Raw genomic sequence first — 20,310 nt, forward strand, 5'->3', positions numbered from 1 at the left:
TACATGCAAATGACATTGCACCTGCAGCTGTTATTCTGCAATTAAAGTTGTAATCCTTAAGATTTCAGTACTGGTTGATTCGGTGACACCTGCGGTTACAGCAAGTGCAGTTTAATACTACAGCAAGGCAAGGCAAGGCAGCTTTATTTGTATAGCACATTTCAGCAACAGGGCAATTCAAAGTGCTTTACATAAAACATTAAAGAGCAGTTCAAAAAAGATTTTAAAAAAAAACAAAAAAACAGGCAGGACCATATTTCTTTTCCATCTCATCCACCACGGGCCCAGCAGGAACATGTGACTCTGTACTCTTGTTACCCATAACAAGATGGAAGTACTACTCTTTACCTACAATATAGCCGTCGCTATAAGGCTTAGTTTAATCAAGACAACTTTGCAAAATCCTAAACAGTTCTAAATGTTTTCCTTTAGATTTTATCATAAAATCTATGTCCCACCCACGTTGGAGAAATTCTCAGAAATATGTCCGTTATCTGTTCAAAAACACTTGTTGAGCAACTACTGTGTCGGAAATACAAGAAGAGGAACTGGTCTGTTTACAGCGCAGCCAAAAAAACTATCTTGTATTAATAAAGAAGACGGCCGTTGCCTTGTTTTGTAGGAACACTTTTGATGAACGATTGTGATAAGCGCTAATCATGGTGACAAATATGTTGTGTTTCCTTTGGCAGCTTGACAATAAAAGCCATTATTGTCATGCTGCCTCATTGTGTCGCCAGTTGAACACTTTTAATGTGAAGCAGCATCAGTAGATGGTCCATTTGTCTTAGCAGTAAATTAATAGACCCAATCACAAGTTTTGTTTACAATAACTTCCGGGTATAAAACTCCTGAGTCCCGTACATACAATATAACGGCGCTGAGCAAACGGGACGAGGAGCAACTGAATATACTCTCATCCCACTCATCTAAAATGCATGTTTGATGCTTTCATATTTCGACACTTTCACTAATGTTAGGTTGGAGACCTAATTTACCTGTTGAGCCACATACTAAAGAAAATGACACCACCCAAACTAGTTAGTCCGCTGTTCGTAACCCTTTGGTTTAGCAAAAGCAACACAGTACAGAAAATAAGCAAAAGCAGGAACGTCAGATAGGTCGGACCACTGTGTTTAACTATATATCTTTAAACGTTACAGTTACGGATGAAAATGACAACAGAAATTAACAAGCTTGCCAATTTTAAGTATCTCTGCAATTCAAATCAACGGCCATTTGTCTACCCGGAAGTGATTTTTGTGTTAATATGAGGTCAAGGTGATTCAGTGATTCTCTGATTGAGTGTAAAGACAGTACAGAACAGAATGACATAATTGCACTATATGAATCTCTCGTAATATAAATCATCTGCATCTAACGCAGGAATGGCAGACTCCGCCACTACCAATAAAAACTACTATACACAGTAGAGGAGTAATTACAGAGTGAATACATTAAATGGCTATTACAGAACAATGCAGCATCACAAATGGGGTTTGATTTTTGAGAACTCTTAAGGATTATAACTTTAACCTGATATTTTATGTTACATCAAAACAGCATATTGTAATTGCTAAAGTATTTATTTTCATGTCTTGGATTGGTTCACAGGTTTCTGGCACGATTATAATTGTGGGTATGAGCACAATTCTATTTGTAAACGCAGTGGATCACCACCTGCCAACACCACTGTGGCACCCACAGTGGCCCCTAAAGGTGCCTGCCCATCCCAGTGGAAAAGATTTAACTCAAAGGTCGGATGTCACTTTAAGCCTTAATGTGTTGTGTTGCAGGAATAAAAACTGATGTAGGACAGAACTAAAATTTCAGTGCTGGCAATGGCATTGGCTTTTGATTTCATAACACTGTCTATTAAACATTGATCTTTTAGGTAACACATTTTTATCTGATGATTAGGGCTGTGCAATTAATCAATTTTTAATCATGATCGATCCCAAAAACAGAGAAATCAAGAAAAACGATTATTTTGCACATTACGTTTGCAAAGGGGAAATTTCACAGTTGAAGGTGTTTTCCCTGTTGATTTGTTTAACGGGTTGTTTTTTTCCAAAAGTCAATGAGTAATAGCCTAAAATAATCGTGATTTCAATATTGACCAAAATAATCGTGATTATGATTATTTCCATAATCGAGCAGCCCTACTGATGATCTTTTGAGATGGGACATTAGGCTGTTTTGTTGTGTGAAATTGGGATCAATGTACTAACCAGGACAATGTTTGAGTGGCTGTATTTGGTGTATTTTCAGGAGTTGTAAAACAATTTATCATTCCTCACCTCTAGTGTTACAGAATCTTTAATGACCAGAAGGTAATATGGCGTGAAGCGAGGAAACAATGCCAAGATGTGGGTGGAAACTTGGCCTCTATTCCTTCCAGACATGTGGAAGGTTTGTTTCATATTTTTTTTTCCTGGTAAAATATGCACCAATCTTTTAACTTCTTCTACTGTTTATGGGCGCGTGGTCAGGTCCATGTGTAGCAGAACCCTGAGATGGGAGGTAAAGAACATAACCTAAACCTAAATTTGATACTTTTATTTCTTTTGCATTTCTTTTGTACGTGAAGACTGATTTAAATGAAGGGATTGTGATCAGGGTTCAAAATTAGCGCCATCTACTAGCCAAATGCTGGTAAAATATGCAAGTGGCTGGTAGGTTTGCTTCACTCACCTCCCAAAAAAACAATGCTAATCTATTGAGTGGCTGGTGAAATTTGAACAGTCACTTGCCATTTGGCTGGTGGATGAAAAAGTTCATTTTAAACCCTGATTGTGATAGTTGTGGGGCTGGTTCAATAATCACCTTAATACAAACCCGTTTAATCGAGGAAAAGGTTTTAAAACATGATTTAGTCACTATTGTTTACACAATGTAAAAAAAAAAAAATTCTAAAGCTCTGCTAGTGGCCTCTAAAGTTGCCAAGTCCTTTGCCAGATCTCTGTGCTTTGAGTTTGAGTGAAACTGTGAATGAAACTGATTTCTGTTGTTTTCCAGTTTATAGTAGACTATACAGTCCCTCCAGGATTTTGGGGCCTTTATTTTTAGATTGTTGCGGCCCAAAATGCCCGATTTTGCGGGAGCTTTTGTAAAAAATTGCGATAAAAGTTGCGATATCTTTTGTGTTTTTGTTGCAATGAAGTTGCGAGAGACAGTGAAAATTGCAAAAAAAAAGTTGTGATTTTTTTGTTGGTTATATATAAATTATAATTTATTTAATGAATCAAATTTGAACATAAGTGTCAGTGACTTGTTGATCTTTATATTAATTAAATTCCTCAACTGGCCTGGGACTCACATTCATACGGTTTGATAAAGTACTTATTGGACTTTAACTTATCATTGCACTTACAATAACGAGAGTAGCTGTCCTCAATTTAGGTCCTCATCTCCGGTTTTTCCTGCATCCACCGTGTGTGTTCGTGTGTGTGCCCCGCCAGCTGCAGAGAGCCGACAGGATTGAAACAGCAGCAGCTTTCAGCGACTTTAGAGTGAAAAAACGTTACAGCGTACATTGATAAACATTGTTAAAATGAATACAGGTTAGCAGGACGGTCTGAAATGTTTTGCACGGTCTTTCGCTGTACGTTTTGTTGGTAAATGTGAGATGTTCGAGTCACGCACGTCTCGTCTTCATATCAGAAACAAGGACATGAATTTGGCGACATACGTGTGTTACGTCAACCTGTTCTCCCCATGGAGGTATTAAGAGGTTCTCACTCCCGTTTGGTCAGTGGCTCTCAGAGTCGCGTCCTCAGAGTCACATACTGATGCAAAGTCTGGCACATGGGACTGTTGTGATTGGTTGAAGTCACGGAAACTCTGGTTTTAATAATAATAATTTAATAATAATAATTAGGTTAGGGAAATTTTGCTTGGATATAAAATTGATGCTAAAAGAACTTGTGCCGTAAATTGTACAAGCAAGAAGCAACTCCCAAATACTTTTTATAATGCGCCTGGTTAATGTTTACATTAGGAATTGACCCCCAAATAGGGGGATACATTTTGAAAACTTTCATGCAAATATCTGATACTTGAATTATTGTTATCGGTTCATTTTTCAGTGTTTTTGATGACTCAAATGGCTGACACACCTACTACTACAGACGTTTGGATTGGTTTGCGCAGAACAGATATATATGGATTCCATTGGACTGATGGGCGACCGAGGCAATATGTCAACTTGGATTTAGCAGTAAGTGGAAAGAATCTCAATTGCGTTTTATAATTTGTAAGTGTGTGTGTGTGTGTGTGTGTGTGTGTGTGTGTGTAGCACTGCCGATAATTTGTGTGTGTACACATGTGACACGTTGTTTCTCTGTTGTATTTTTCTCCATTTATTTCCATCTATTTGGATCAGGAATTCTGGTAACACCTTTAAATTTAACTTGAGGCCCAACTGTGTATAAGAGTGTATGCAACAAATAGCCAAACCATCGCGGTTAGAGGGTCACGGCCCGGTGCATGCAGCCGCACGCAGTAGACACGGTATGTAGATTGCTGCAAGTAATGCATTATGTGAGTGCTGCTCGGAAACTTTTAGCCGTAGGCCGCTAGCAACATGTGCTGAGTTTAGCACAACAAGCTGATTGGCGTGCGATACTCTGACAAGCTCTAATGAAACGCAGGAGCTGACAGACCCGCCTGCGGGTTCCCTGTCAGCTACAACAGCAACGGAGAGAGAGTTGCATATAAGCAAAAAGGTTGTGCCCATTTCTTCACCTATGTAGGGTATATGAATGAAAACACATCAAACATGCTATTTCATAGCATACAATTGTTTTTGTTTTGTTTTATAGTCTATTGCCTTTTGGAAAAATGTTTTAGTGTTGGAACAGAGTAATACAGAAATGTTTGAAATGTTCCTTATTTTTATAATGAAAATAGTTAACTAAAGTTGCAAACATCTGGGTTTACATTGCAGGTCCGAGAGGCTGCTCGCAGATATTATCAATGGCTACATAATCAACAAGAGGTATGACGTTTTTAAAACTTTATTGTAAAGTGAGAAACTACTTATTTTGTCATGACTTGGAGAAAAATGACAGAGGAGGGTTAGGGTCTCATCAGGTTTGTTGAAGTTAACTTGGAAAACTAGTCTATGTCAAAGGGTGGTCATTTCAAATTAAACATGTGTGCTAGAACTGCCTCCTATTCAACAGAGGCATATATTGACCTTGGTCTTTATATGAGTGAGATGTCGTTAGTGACATAACTTCTATTAAATGGGACAGCAATTGTTTTTTGCTATCCCCCCCCCCATGGGATAGTAGGCTGTCAGTAAACAAGAATACACTATTATTGGAATCAGAATTAGGCCGGCGACAGAATTAGGCCGGCGACAGACTGGATGCCTGGCGTGAGTGTGTCAGCTGCGTGGCGTGTCCGTTTATATTTCGGCTCCCATGTTAACAGGTTAGAGCTTGCAAACTGCCTGCGTTACACGCACGTTTCACGCGCGGCTCAAACCCGCCAAAAACGCGTGCCTGCTAGTAATAGAACCGACGCCTATTTTTCACACGACACGCAAGCGTGTTGGAAGCATTTCCAGGCAAAATAGAATAGGAAAATATGTTTATGTCATTTTGACACAAATACATTAATAAATGACATGTTGATGTTTGAAAGTATCTAGGTTTTGATATAAATGTAATTAAAAAAAAAAATCAATTTTCTAATATTGCACCTGTCAATACAGAACGAAATATTCTGTAGCCTATTTTGCCGTCAATACTGCTGACGTTGTCTTTGCTGTAATCAATCAGTATATATTTATGTTTAACATGGTATTTCATTTTATCAATGGGAAACATACATGTGTACAGACTAGGCTAGCAGCAGCAGCACCGTGTCAGACACATTTCTGTGTCCACACAAATCCACGCAGCTGACTCGCAACAGAAACGCCACACTCACGCGGCGCAGCCAGTCGGTCGCCAGGCAAGTAACACGTACTAGGAATTTGCCTTGGTATATCAGTTCCTCCAGGATTTCGCGATGTCGCGCAACAATTCACGCAAATTCAACCAATCACCGTGAATTTGGTGCGACTCGCAATTTTGACCAATCACTGCAACTTTTCCGCAAATTTGACGAAAACCAGAGTTTCCAGCGACTTCAACCAATCCCAGCAGTCCCACGTGCCAGACTTTGCATCAGTATCTGACTCTTAGGCGTACTCTGAGAGCCACTGACTCTTTTTCTCACTACTCTCTCTCTGTGCTTCCACAGGAACAGTGTGCTGTAATCACAAGTGATCATTCGATTGGTACTGGGCAATGGAAACCAAAGTCCTGCAATGACACAAATGGATTTGTCTGTCTTCAAAATGTTGGTGAGCCCATCTTCTGACCTTTCTCTTTGAAACATGTGGTCTAAAAATGCCTACACATTAGTACACAAGCATTGGTATATTTTCTTATAGTATTGATTAAGTATTTCTTAAAGCGGCTATAATCAATCAATCAATAAATTACGATATTTATTAAATGATGAAACAATGTGACAATGTTAAAAGGTCTGCTTAAAGTGATGAGCCTACAGATAATTATTTCTTGAATATTTAGCTCCCCCTCTCTGTTCCCCTCTCTCCTCTCTTTATGGAGGGTTATATAGATGTTCAGCTCATTGTTTAGGTATTTGGTTCACTCCCGCCGCTCTCTAGCGTTGTTTTTCGGCTGCAACAGGCTGTTTTCAGTTCAAAAGCTCTAAAAACCCACTATACACTACTGGCGCTGCACCAAACAGCAGATAGACAGTTAGCGACTAGCTGGTAAACACAGTGGAGGATTTAGCGGCTAGAGAGAAAGATATTTCCCCCAGTTGTTAAAAACCAAATACAGCGCTAAAAGAGAGTGAATATTTTACTTGTGTTTGCCTGGTGGCCAGAAGTACAGCGCCAAATGAAAGCTAATGTTTTTCCATAATTGATGTGCAGCAATTAAAACAGTTTTTCCTTATCAACTAAACTGGTTACTGTGTCAATTCTGTGTTCAAATGGCCAAAAACTTCAGTTACTGCAGGTTCAAGGAAGTGAGTCTAAAGCTGCAGACACACTGACCAGACGGCCGACCCTCGGCAGAAAAGGCAGTTGGACTGATCAGTCTCCCTGAGTTGGTCAAAAAAGTGCCTCGGAACACACCAAAGCGACGAGACGTAATACGTCTCCATAACTATACGTACACACCGCGGCCGACTTGAGCTTCTAACGTTACCGGAAGTCATTCATTTTCAATGGAAGCTGGCTTCTCTCAGCTGCAAGGAGCGGAAAATCTGTCGGCGTCGCATTTTGGGCATTTTGAGCGACCAGAGCGTCAATCAGAAAGTTGAAAGTAGGTCAACTTTATGGTAATGAGCTATGACGCGGTTCAGTGGCAAGCAGCGGCAAACGCCAGCAACCAATTGGAATATAGACGTCTTTCGCATTTATGATATGACGTTGTTTGCGTATAGGGACCAGTTAACGTTACCTGCCGGTCACATCGTCTCTAAACAGTCCGCTCACAGTGCAGTCCAGCACGGATCAACAGCTGGTGGCTGCTCACTTTGCCTGCATTCTGCTGCGGTTCAGCGGCTAACGAGCGAGTTAACTGCTAACAGACACCACTGCAACCAACAAACAATACAAATTCTTCATTATATATGTAATTTATAAAAGGTTTCTAGTGTCAATGTATTGGCCGTGCAGTGGCTGCTTGTGCTTCTTCAATCGTGTGTTGAACATGATCGAACAAAGCGTCAAAAAGCTTCCCCGTACTTTTTGACAAGCGTCTTTGACAGGGCGGCCAGAGCTTCTTCGCAGCGCAAGTCGGCGGCGGTGTGTACGTACAGTAACAGCAGGCGGCGCTAATCTGTATTGTCACCCATAAATGAAGACCGGCAGCTGATTGGACGAACGCATCACATGGGTCTGGTTTCTCCGGAAATTCAAAGACAGACTGTCATGGTGGCTTGTTCAGAATACGATCTCATATTGTACTAAAATAGTTTACCGAAACGTGTTTCTGAAAACGTTTTAAACGAGAAATAGGCCATGCAGTTGCGGAATCTGTCTTCATTTCAGATCGACAAAGGTCAGTTTAAAAGATTTTCGTCAGATTTTGAGAGACTCTAGACACGCTCATTCCACTCCCCGTTTCCGGGTTAGCACTCTACCAATCAGTTGGGTCATTTGAGTCCGACTGCCAGCAGCGCCCGCCCCACCGATTATACGTGTCAAATCGGCCAAAATGAAGGCCGACGGCCCCTCGGACGGACGACGGCACGGAACAAACCGAACAGACTCGAGTCACTGACCGCGCCAGACTGTCCAACGGCCGATTATCGGCTTGGTGTGTCAGCGCCTTTAAGAAACAGACCTCTTGACCTTAAGATGAACAAAAAACTAAATGTGTCTAATTTCTAATTTCACCCTAAACAGACCCATCCCTCCAAGACTCCCCAGAACCAACAACTTCTACCAACTATGTCAAAATATTTAATGACTCTATCAAGGTTGTTACTCAACAAATGAACTGGGATGAAGCCAAAAAGCACTGTGAAGGTGATGGTGCCAAACTGGCTAGCCTGCGAAACAAGTGGTCACAGGCCTATGTTGAGCTGCTGGTTTTGAATCTCAACGCTCCTCTGTGGATTGGACTGAACAAAGTGCAGGTACAGGGCTGGAAAAAAACTCATAGCACATTGCAAATAGCACACAGAAAAGTAACATAACTAACCTCTGCTTGCAACTACTTACTACTGTCTAAATTCCAACAAAAAGGTTTGTCACTTCTGTCTACACAGACTTGTTACAGGGTAGATTTTTAACTAAAGAAATGTTATTTTTTATTTTCGAGAAAAGGAAAAACTATTTGTATTTGCATGATAGTGTGTTTCTTACAATTCATCTTACATGAATATCTGTATTTAATTAAATGGCAATCTATGTACAGTAACAGTTGGTTGGTTGGATGGATGGTTGTACATAATTGTATGGCAATCCGTCCAGTAGTTGTATGGACCATAGTAATGGACTGACTGAGATTTCAATTTATACAGAAACACTACTAATGTGGCTAAAATGCTCTTTCAATCATTCATTGCTGTAAAAACCAGAGATTGCAGATTATTTTTCAAAAAGAAATGAATAATAAAGATGAATGCAGTCTGATCAATCTTTCCTTTCAGACCAATGGGTATTTCACATTTACTGATGGCTGGCACATGCGCTTTTCTCACTGGGGTAAAAATGAACCAAGCGGTGACCGACCTTGTGTCTACGTAGATCTGGATGGAAAATGGAAGACTGCTGACTGCAATCAGACCATGAACAGTGTTTGTATGAGGTCTACAGGTACGTCAAAGTACAGTAATGTTTATTTGAATAAATGAATGTGCAACTCATCTATAAAGGCCAACATGTCTGATATTTTAGGTATTAACCTGTTCATTATATGGATTGTACACTTTTACCTTTGTATGCTTTTAGATGTTACAAAGTGTTATTTTATAAAATATTGTTAAATACGTTAAGTGCCTATTTCAAGCCACTGGATTTAATTTTAGTAAACTATGAAAAGATCTAATTAGTTAATCCCAGTATCATCACCATCTCTCTCAATCACAGATGTGCCACCAACAGAGTCAAGTGGTTTTCAAGGAATTTGCCCTGAAGATCCAGATGTATCAAATACCATATATGGTAGCCAGCATTACTTCTGGCTACCATTTAAAGGTTACTGTTACATATTTTTCACAGAAGAAAAAGAGTGGGCAGATGCATCTACTAGCTGTGTAAGACATGGTAAGTCCTTTTGTGAATGGTTCAAAATATTTTTAGGCACTAAAATGCATGTAGCTCTCAGTAAGGACTTCTCCTTTGTTTTGTGAAGGTGGCTCACTAGCCAGTATTGAAGATCCCTTTGAGCAAGAATTCATTCAAAGCAATGCAAACAAGTTTAAAGACAGCCACACCTCGTTCTGGATTGGCCTGTTTCAAACCCACAAAGGTACAGTTACATATGTCGGTTCTTTCATGAAAAGTAATATTCATCTCCACAGAAAGAAAATACTTTATAAAAGAAAAACTATGATTGGTGAAAAACTAATGAAAAAAACATATTTACTAACTTATTGTTGTCATAATTCATTTTTATTGTTTGGCTATTGTTTTCTGCAGAGTAAAATAAGAGCATTAAATGACACTGAAAAAGATTTTTAAAAAATCTACCGGTATGTATCTCCAGGGGAATGGTTGTGGTTGGACAAAACAGTCATGGACTACACTAACTGGGCTAATGGTCAACCTGGTGAACGCAGCTCCGGAGGGATTAGCACTTCAACTGGGAAGTGGAGTGCAGCCCGTCGGCAGTATTCTAGACCATACATTTGCAAAACAGCCAAAGGTAAAAATGTGTTATTCTTTTGTTGTGTTAAAGGAGAGTTGGAGCGGAGTGTTAATACCTATGCCACTGTTTTGAGGTAACTAGTGTTGTTGTAAGCTATATCACCATTAAAGACAAATACACTTTAAAGTTGTGAATTGAATAAATAAATTGCCTGCTGAGAAAAACATTTTGAACATTCACCTTTATGGGGGGAAATTAACCACACACGCATTACATAATCCTTTCTATACTCAATTTGAATTTATTCAGGGGGGCGTTTCACTGAGACCTTTTTTCAGAAATGCCCCAATCACATTTACATATTCACACCTGGAGCTGTTCAGTACAACCACAGTGATCTAGCTTTCCCCACCCAGATTTATCCTGCTGTTCTGGGGATTAAACCACAGCCTTCCGGTCACAAGCTTGCTTCTCTGTGTCAGATTCTCTGTGTCAGATTAAGCGATTACTCTAGCGGTGACCTGGCAGATAGACATGGCAGACTACTATGGAGTCAGATCAGTCTCAATATTAATGAATGCACACAAGCTGCACTTACGTGATTGGCTGAAAGGTAAGCAGCCATCTGACTGGCTACAGATAATTTCCTGTTAAAAAAAATACATTTGGTAATTGAGCCATGGCATGGGGGTCTCAAAAAACGCATACACAAATGCAGTGAAGTTCACACATGACAAAAATACATGTTTACGAAATACAGTCATGAGGCTTCACAAATGTTGTGTTGGTTGTCTTCCAAAATGACACTCTACACCGGAAAAACAATCATTATCACATTTCCCTTCTTTCTTTCTAGTATTAGCACCAACACCTCCAACACCATCAGCTGCTGGTAGGTAACACCTCTTTACCTTCTTTATTTTACTGAAAATTGTGACAAAATTCATTTAGTTGACAATCTACTTTTTCAATCTTGCAGTAGTTCATCCTCGTCAACGTGGCCACATAGCTTTAGCAGTTGTGGTGGTCATTACTGGGATTGCCACTGGGGTCATTGCCTTATTCCTCTTCAAGAAGTTCACTCGTCGCTTACCCATCCCTGACATGTTAACCACCTTTGACAACCCAGTCTTCAACAATGAGTGGTCACAGCCTAATGTGGTTGACACCAATAATCATGTAGAGAACGTAGAGGAAAAGTGCCCTGAGCCCCTTATAACACAAAAATGAACAGAATCAGAATCTAATGCATACTCTATCGAGGGCTCATGGTCAGTGGCTTCTCTTTTGCATGGCCAATGATTTCACATTCTGTTCTGTTCTGAGAGGAGTTGGCAATGAGTGGCTAAAATGGCCAAATTATTTAGACTGTAGGATGTCTTTATTTGGAATGATAGTTTGAAATCATATTAAATCATATACTTTGTAATGACTAAGGGAATGGGAAGAATTAATACACATTTTGTACTTAATTATAACTGTTATAAACTGTGATAATGTTATGTATTTTAATACTTGTTACAGATCAGCTGCTGTGAAAAGTCAAGAGTTGTAATCTAGCTAACATTAAACAAAGTATACCAAAAATGACTATCATTACTGCTTTTCATCCTGCTTACAGTTATATGATACTAGGACTGTGACAGTATTGTTTTTATTGAACCGCGGTGAAGAAGCAACGTATCACCGCAGTATGGCGATTAACCGCAACCCCCTTACAAGAGTAGTGCAAGTTAAAACGAGAATGCTGAGGGCAGACCCTTTGCAGCACAGCAGTCTAGCAGCTGAGCAGACACAGAGCAGAGAGGGCGACTCGGCAGTCTGCTAACTTGTTGCTCTCTCTACCAATATAAGCTGTTTTAGGCTACAAAACGTCCATGCAGGTTAAAATGTAACCATGCGGTTTTGTCAGAATTAAGCTATAAGCAGAAGGAAAATCTGCTAGCTGCTAAGCTAACGTGCAGTGTTAAACACTGCAGTGGTAACGTTAATGTGTCCGCCTCAACTGAAAATGGAGAAATGTCTTTGCCCTCCCTACTGTGTATTGGAATAAATGTTACCTGTAGAAAAAAATCATAATAATCGGACACACAAAACAAATCCCCCATATGGCCTTAATGGAATGTCCATCCTCTTGTGCAAAGCTGAAGTGAGGAGCAACTTAATTTTTTTTTCACCATAATCCCTTGAATATAGGATAGAAGACAGTCGAGGTTTGGCAAGATGAGAAAATTAAAAAAAAACTTTGAAAAAGCTTTTTTAAAGGCATCCTTGAGTTTCGTTAAAATTTATATTTTGTGTTATTGTACATTTTATTTAATTTGAAATAGGATTTTCACCATTTTTTTTTTTTTTTTACAAAGGTAGGACCAAATGGACCTAAAATTTCAAGTGGTGTAACCACAAAGGAATGATTAATATTTAATATTTCATCCACTACTTTGTTTGTGAGTGCACTCATACAAATATAACTCCTATTTCAAAATTTCACCCCAAAATAGATTTTATTAGGATTACTTACTATTTAAATTATATTTGTTATTGCAATATCAAGTGGTAGACGTGCTGGAAACATTTGTTTTCTAAATAATCTTGGACAAATTGTGTAAAAAGTCTTTCTACAGTGGAGTAGAGTGTTACATTTTATCAAACATTAATTTACCTGCACATTATCATATTTTCAAGAAAAATACTGGTTACCCCATTTGACACAAACCAGTTACACCACCTGAAGTGATGCTTCTAGTCAAAAATCAAGCACTGCAGTCAAAGTAGTTTATTGAACTTGATGTTTAATTTAATTTCAAGGACAAATATTTAAATATATTTACTCATTAGATTAAATTAAACAACTAACATCTTAACAAATTGTGTGTGTATGTGTGAACAGAGTGTTTGTGTGTGAGAAAGAGGTAGATAGATGGGTAAAAGAGAGAGGGAGAAGCAAGTCTGTTTAGGGTTGTGCATGCCCTTTAACATGTTTATAGTTAAAGAGCTCATATTATGCTTTTTGGGATGTCATAGGTTTACAAAGTGAACCATCTCCAACAGAAAACGCTGCACACAAACTGCTCCAAACAGCTCTATTGTAGTCCAGCCTTTACTTCAGAGACGAACGTGCGTCACTTTGTAACACGCTATAATGCTCGCCTAGCTGCTAGCGTGGCACTCCTTCATACTCTGCTTCTGACTGCCTAGAAGTCCTTACCTAGCTACTGTGCATGTGCGACTCCCAACAAAGATGGAATAGAAGTGAGATCCCTCACTCTGTAGCTAAAACAGAGAGCTCAACACACAGTGTGAAAAGAGGAGCTGCAGCAATGTGCAGTACAACAAAATTTGTTTGTTGTACTGGTGTTTTTTGAAAATTAATCCATGTAAAACTATTCTGGTACAACCTCTAAATGCAATTATTAACCTGAAAATGAGCATAATATGAACTCTTTAACTAATTCTGGTGCATTTATCTGAATTCAATTTGATAAACTTTAAACAGCATTTTTAATATTTAAGTAACATTTTATACTTAAATTATATAATCCTTAAATGTTTCAGGTATTTTAAAGCTGATGTTCTTGTACCACATTAGGGGTCACAGTTCAACTGCCTCATTCTATTTTATTAAATTGTTAAAAAAGTATTGTAACATTGCAAAGGAATGATATAGAAATTTTAATTTAAGGCTAAAACTTTTTTTAAACACTAAGGCCTTGCACTATAATGATTTAGCCTAGCCTAGCCTAGCTAAATAAGCTATCTTAATAAAGTGTTGGATAAATTACCTCCACTTTTAATAACACAATAAACACATACAAATAGTTCTAAATAGTAATTAAGTTCATATAACCTCTTGAACCAGTAACTTAACTAGTTATATTTGAAAAGATTGGCCAAAAATTGAGAGGCTTGTAATAGGAGTCAAATGCTGTAAATGGTTACACCATTTGACATTTCAATGTGAGATCAAATTTGTCAGGCATTATAATGGACACATATATCAGCATATGGCTTTGGTGTAAATAATCAAACATCATTTTTACACTAAATACTAATTGTTATTCAAAAGAATGTTTTTCAATGTTTTACCAGGGTCATACCATTTGACATGTTAACCAAAGAACTGAACTTAACCTAAACATGTCTTATTAACTAATATTTATCAGAGTTATTAACCTTGTGATGCAGCAGTTATGCTGATTAGGGGTCCTTTTCTCTGATGTAATTTATGTCATGTGGTCTTCTTGCTGATTTAAACAGTTAAGCACAGTGTTTTGGAGTCAGCAGAAAGACTTAGAAAACTGTACAGTGGTGCCTCTGTCTCCATTCTACCAGACAATCGTGGATGAGCAAGACCAAAGAAAAGGTCACTGTAGTCATGCCACTATGCACAGTGATTGAGCTCTAGGACAGTGGTTCCCAACCTGGGGTCCGGGGACCCCTAAGGGGGGCGCAAGTCTTTATCTGGCTTGAGGTTGAAGTAAAAAAAAAATATTTGCACGTTAAACAAATTATGATAATACACTAGAATATATAATGTATACAAAGTCTGTATAAAAACTATTTATTTTTGTTCTCGCTTAAACTTGTAGGCAGGGTACTTAGTAGGCCAAACCTCCGGGATCTCTTAACCTGGGACCCTGCTGTCATCAGGTCAGCTGCTAGCTGCTATCATCCTCGTTTTTCCTGCCGCCACAGCATCACTATTTTATGAACGAAACATGGCGGAGAAACGTAAAAGTGCTGATAACTCCTCTGTATCAAAAAAGAAAGTAAGGGAAAGTTACCTCAACTTCGGTTTCGGAGGGGGGGCTCAGCTTTTCTTAGACATAAGTAGGGGGGGCGCCAAGGAAAAAAGGTTGGGAACCACTGCTCTAGGAGACTGTGATGTTGTTTGCATGGAATGCACATTTTACCTTTGTAGCAAAGCCTGATTAAACTAATTGTTGAAATAAATTGTTTTGTGTATCTTTTTTACATAACATTGGCCATTGCTAATGGCATACACAGTAATTAATCTGGTAAAACTCTCCTTGGTGCTAGCCTCATGAGACCGTCCTGATCTCGCAAGCTCCAGTTTTCCACTCGCAGATCAGTCTGGCATCTTGAGACAGAGAAAATTTGGAACCATTCGCGAAACGACCGACCAATCAGCGTTGGTTTTGAGGCGGGTTTAGGTGTGACGCAACGAGAAGCGACTGTTCAGTCTAAACAACAGGGCAGCTTCCACGGATGAGATGAGCGTAGCTATTGCGCACGTTTTATCCGAATTAGAAAGTATTCCTTCATTGAAAGAAGAGCAAAAAACAGCACTGGAGGCTTTTCTCGGAGGAAAAGATGTTTTTGCTCTTCTCCCGACTGGTTTCGGCAAGAGTTTGATATATCGTTGATCTGATTGGTTGATTTGGCCCGTCTATCACCAACATGGTGACAGACAGGTGGTTTATCCAATCAGCTAACCAGTATTTTCGCCCCTTCCCAAAAGTTCTCCAATGGAAAGTTCCCAGATGGATATGCCGAGCAAATGCGAAGCAAACCATCTGGCGGAGTCAGGTTACCCTGCTGCTACCATGATTTGCATTTGTATAGCTCACAGCATTTTCATTTATATGTTAAAGCCTCCCCTAGAATTAGGGGGAGGGAGGGTCAAGGGGGGGACAACTGCCAAGCAAGGCCCACGTCAATTTCCGACAATTCACGGCAGTTTTTGGTGTTGCCTGTAAATTGCTGTGTGCAGTCGTAAACCTGAACTTCCACGACAATCTACAGTGCCGCTTACTGACGAAAATCCCACTTTTCATGCAGTGGGTCATGTGGTCTTCTTGCTGATTTTAACAAAATGGCACCTTGAGTGGTAGTTACACCACCTTGACATTTCAGGAAGCTAGCATGACTGATAGGATTCCCTAAATTATTAAAATAAATATAAGCATACTTTTAAAATATATTGTAAATAGGTATAATAACCTTTAATTTAGGTTAATGCCCAAGTAGTTTATGGGATCTTTTATTAAGAAATTTGCCCTTTTTAAGCAAGCTAAACATTTTGGTACAAAGTTTTGACGGTTACACCACTTAGACATTTTTGCCATTAATCGCCAATTATTCTCTTAAAATTAATTAAAACCAAACTCTTTAAAATATGGCCTCTAAAAAAGTATGTATTGACGTAATTTGTTTGTCTGTTTTTTAAATTTAATGTATTCAAATTTAATTTAACCTTATAGACACAAAAAAATGGGCGTCACGTCATTGACCCCTTAAATCATGGTTAATACTACATTCAAGCAAGATACTTATATCTTTCAGTTTGGACAAAAGTGGCAAGATATGTATTTGGAGGAGGCCAAAGACTCTTTAGAGGAATTGGTACAGAACGATTTAACGATTCACCAGAGATTACCAAACCTTACATTTAAATTTGATGTTGCCCAATTGTTTTGTCAACTAAGCAATTTGTACTAGCACATCTCACCAGTTTACTTTTTGACGTCTTTCTCAACAGTAGTGTGCTCACAGCTTACTTCTCAGTTTCAAAGAATTCACTTCCTCTTTGAATGTAAGTTTCTTTTCAAAAAGGGACACATTGACCACATCCTACTTTCTATAACCAGATACATTATACTTTTATAAGTGTAAAATATCTGAAATAAAAGCAAAACTAATCAAACTTTTTGTCTGACTATAAAGTTGTGTTCCAACAATATCAGGAATGTTATTTATGTGACACATTTGAACAAAACCCTTTTCTACGTTTCTAAATTGTATTATTTTTATAGGTAGGTGTGGATGTGTGCGATCAGATGGCCAGTTGTATGTTGGCTGTAGAACTAAAAAGATGCAGTGCGCACGTGAGAGATGGAGAGACAAATATAAATGCTAAGGGGGACTTATTGTCGTTCTTTCATTAGACAAAATGTGATGTTATCATTTTTATTGTGATTACATTTACCATTTAGTTGACTTGCCAAAATAAAATAGCTGAATTCATTTACAAGGTTTCATTTGTTTTCAGCCTTACATGTTATACGCTGCTTACAATTTAGAAAGAACAGCATCAGATAGAAACAAATAGATTGTATATTTTTCATGAAAACATTTTTTTTTTTGCTCACAATTGACCTATATTTTTTCTAAAAATAGATAGCAAAATAGCACATTTACACTGCTAAGTATACGCCTGTTTTGTGTAGGCTGTTTTATATAGACTATCTGGCTGTGTATGGTGTGTGGGGGACTGTGTGTGTCCTTGCTGCTATAGAGATTAATGTAGTGCTATTAAGATGGAGAGGGATGATGCGTTAATAGCCCATCAGCCAGACAAAAGGATACAGACGCTATTGGGCATGTCTGAGGCATAGATATAAAAAATACAAAAGACAAGCTAAAAACAAAAATATACCTTAAAGCGCCAAAGATTTACAATTGGAGGATATGTGACTGAAAGGTCTGGGAAATGTATGTCTAAGCTCAGTAATGAACACTCAGTATTTGTTTTTACAAATTAGTAGCATTTAAAGTTAATTGTTAGGAGAAAGAGTTGGGCTATGAAACACCAGTCCAAAAGTAGTCAGTCAGTCAGTCAGGAAAGTTTTGCCTTGGTCAGGGAGAATGTGACACATCATAATTGAATTAGTCTTTGATTTTGGTGGACCATTTGTCTTCAATTTGTAAGTTTACAAATGGACAAAATCATTGTCACAAATGTGTAGACTGATCCTCTTTACTTACTTACAGTGTTCTTATAGTTGATTTAATAAAACCCAGAATTGTTTCCCCCGTTTTTTTCTTATTATATGATGGCTGATGATGGACATGATGAAGCTGAGGTTAGTTGGATGAAATTAAAGAGAGGAGGCCCGTAAAAGTCAGCGGGATGACGCTAATTAGGGCTGAACGATATGGACAAAATTTCATATCTCGATATTCATGCCAGATATCTCGATATCGATACGATACGATATGACTACGGGTTCGGTGAAAATCAAGCATTTTTCAGAAAAATAAACACATCATAATACAAAAGAGTGCAGTTTTATTGATTAGAACTCACTGCAAGTCATCAACATTACTGTAACATAGTCACCAATCAATAAATAAAAAACTAAAAATGTTTACTGCAGCTCTGCTTTAACAAAAAAAATAAAATGCAGCAGCTGGTGGAAGGTGAAACATTGAAAGTGCATTGAAGTGCAACATCTTATATTCTTCATAAGACAACATAACAGTATGCAGAAAATGCATAACAAAACAGAGGTAGTTACAGCACAGTTACAGTTGTTTCAGGTGGTGAAACATGTTTGTTGTGCTACCTTGCTTCGTCGCAATTTTCGCCAAGCACGACTTGCACAACACCTCGCTCTGGTTGACATCATCCTTTCTAAATCCAAAATACCTCCAAATAATGGAGGATGATTTATGTTTTGGCACAAAATTAGTTTCTGCATCGCCACCGGCCGCATTATCTTCCGCACTCATGTTACTTTTCTTTCGTTTCGATTTCCCCGCTGTGAATGTCCTGTGTGTGTGCGTCAGTCTCCGTCTCCCTCACTCCTGCCCTTCTATGTTTGTCATTGGCTGGCTTCAGCTGTCGATCCACATGAATTAAGCTTTGTGGTTGGCTGGCCGTAATGGTGCGTTCAAGGGCAATCGTAAAAGTGATTATGGTGACTGCCAGAGCTGTACATGCAGGGCGTGCGCGGAGGAAAATCTATCGTTTATATCGTTACTTTTTCGATATTAATATCTTGAATGTTCATATCTAGATATAGATACGATAACGGTATATCGTTCAGCCCTAACGCTAATTGACATGATTGGCGTCATCCGGTGGACATGGATGAGCATGGGGAGCTCCGTGCGCTGTGGCAAGGAGGGAGACTGGGTGCCATTCATCTGCATGTACAGCAGTGACACAGAGTCGTTTGAAAATCGGCAAAGTTTCCCTCTAATCAAGCACTTAATGTTTTCCATTACCATTAGACAGGACGACAGGCAGTACAGGTGAGACAGGAAAGAGCCAGAGTAGGACAGGAGAGGGAAAGAGGGGAGGCAAGACATCTACAAATGTGTGCAAATACAGAACATGTCTAAACACCTTCTCTGTAAGCAGCGCAAAATAAAATTCACGAAAAACAATCCTAGGAGAAAACCAGGGAAATTCCTTCACCGCTTCAACCCAAGTCAGCATTATGAAAGCTTCCTTTTGTGAATATTACACAATACTTTATCCAATCAAGTTGAAATGGACAAGAATTTCTAACGGCCAACTTCAACGTTCTCTAGAATCTGTGTGAATCATGCATGGCTGCTCCAACCGCAATTTGTATCACATCTGCTTTCGTTGTCTTTAAATATTGTGTCAAAATCATAGTCTTGTTCATTGTAGTCATAAATGTTAAATACATTCAGGAATAATTGTGTAGATGATTAATAAATGGAATAAGTGGCGATTACCTTAAAGGAGAACTCCGGGCAATTTACGTTGCACTGTAGTGGTTATGATCATATCAGTGACTATGTAACTACATGGAAACGGGCCAAATGATGCCTGTTTCTTGTACAGTAACAGCGTTACTGAAGGCTAGCTCTAGCTCCATAGTTACGTTATTCCAAGCTTCTTCCCTTGTGAACACCTCCGCTCTTCACTCTTCACACTACGCTCCGATCTGCACACTGCTGTTTACCTTTTCCTGCTACAACTGAATTCCCACAGGACTTCAGCGCAAGATTACAGCCTGCCTTCTGTAACGCTGTTACTTTACAAGAAACAGTCATCATTTGGCCTGTTTCCATGTAGTTACATAGTCACTGATATGATCATAACCACTACCTATTTTTGAGGGGGAAATAAACTTTTTTCGCCGCAAAAATTTCACCGCGAAAGCATGAACTGTCCTCTGGAGGACATCCACCAGACCAGCGTGCGCCCGTGGATTGTTGTCGGCCGCGGCAGGTAGGG

At 38.9% G+C, this 20,310-nt stretch overlaps 1 protein-coding gene and 1 long non-coding RNA gene across 2 annotated transcripts in view; one reads left to right on the top strand and one right to left on the bottom strand.

Moving 5' to 3' along the window:
* The window catches only part of LOC116045938 (macrophage mannose receptor 1-like), a 26,560-nt gene extending 14,621 nt beyond the window's left edge, over positions 1–11,939 (top strand). The window contains exons 20-32 of the mRNA XM_031293969.2: positions 1,615–1,757; positions 2,307–2,412; positions 4,089–4,227; positions 4,362–4,392; positions 4,949–4,999; positions 6,256–6,358; positions 8,444–8,676; positions 9,193–9,358; positions 9,632–9,808; positions 9,897–10,013; positions 10,251–10,409; positions 11,209–11,244; positions 11,332–11,939. Coding sequence (XP_031149829.1) covers positions 1,615–1,757; positions 2,307–2,412; positions 4,089–4,227; positions 4,362–4,392; positions 4,949–4,999; positions 6,256–6,358; positions 8,444–8,676; positions 9,193–9,358; positions 9,632–9,808; positions 9,897–10,013; positions 10,251–10,409; positions 11,209–11,244; positions 11,332–11,582 — 1,712 coding nt within the window. The 3' untranslated portion in view covers positions 11,583–11,939. The remainder of the gene's footprint in view (positions 1–1,614; positions 1,758–2,306; positions 2,413–4,088; positions 4,228–4,361; positions 4,393–4,948; positions 5,000–6,255; positions 6,359–8,443; positions 8,677–9,192; positions 9,359–9,631; positions 9,809–9,896; positions 10,014–10,250; positions 10,410–11,208; positions 11,245–11,331) is intronic.
* Positions 1–19,624, bottom strand: part of LOC116045940 — a 25,531-nt gene extending 5,907 nt beyond the window's left edge. The window contains exons 1-2 of the long non-coding RNA XR_004104032.1: positions 19,613–19,624; positions 14,209–14,214 (exon numbers count right to left, since the gene is read on the bottom strand). This is a non-coding gene — a long non-coding RNA (uncharacterized LOC116045940). The remainder of the gene's footprint in view (positions 1–14,208; positions 14,215–19,612) is intronic.
* Between the last annotated feature and the right edge of the window lie 686 nt (positions 19,625–20,310).

The sequence above is a fragment of the Sander lucioperca genome, chromosome 9, assembly GCF_008315115.2.
Source record: "Sander lucioperca isolate FBNREF2018 chromosome 9, SLUC_FBN_1.2, whole genome shotgun sequence".
NCBI lineage: Eukaryota > Metazoa > Chordata > Actinopteri > Perciformes > Percidae > Sander > Sander lucioperca.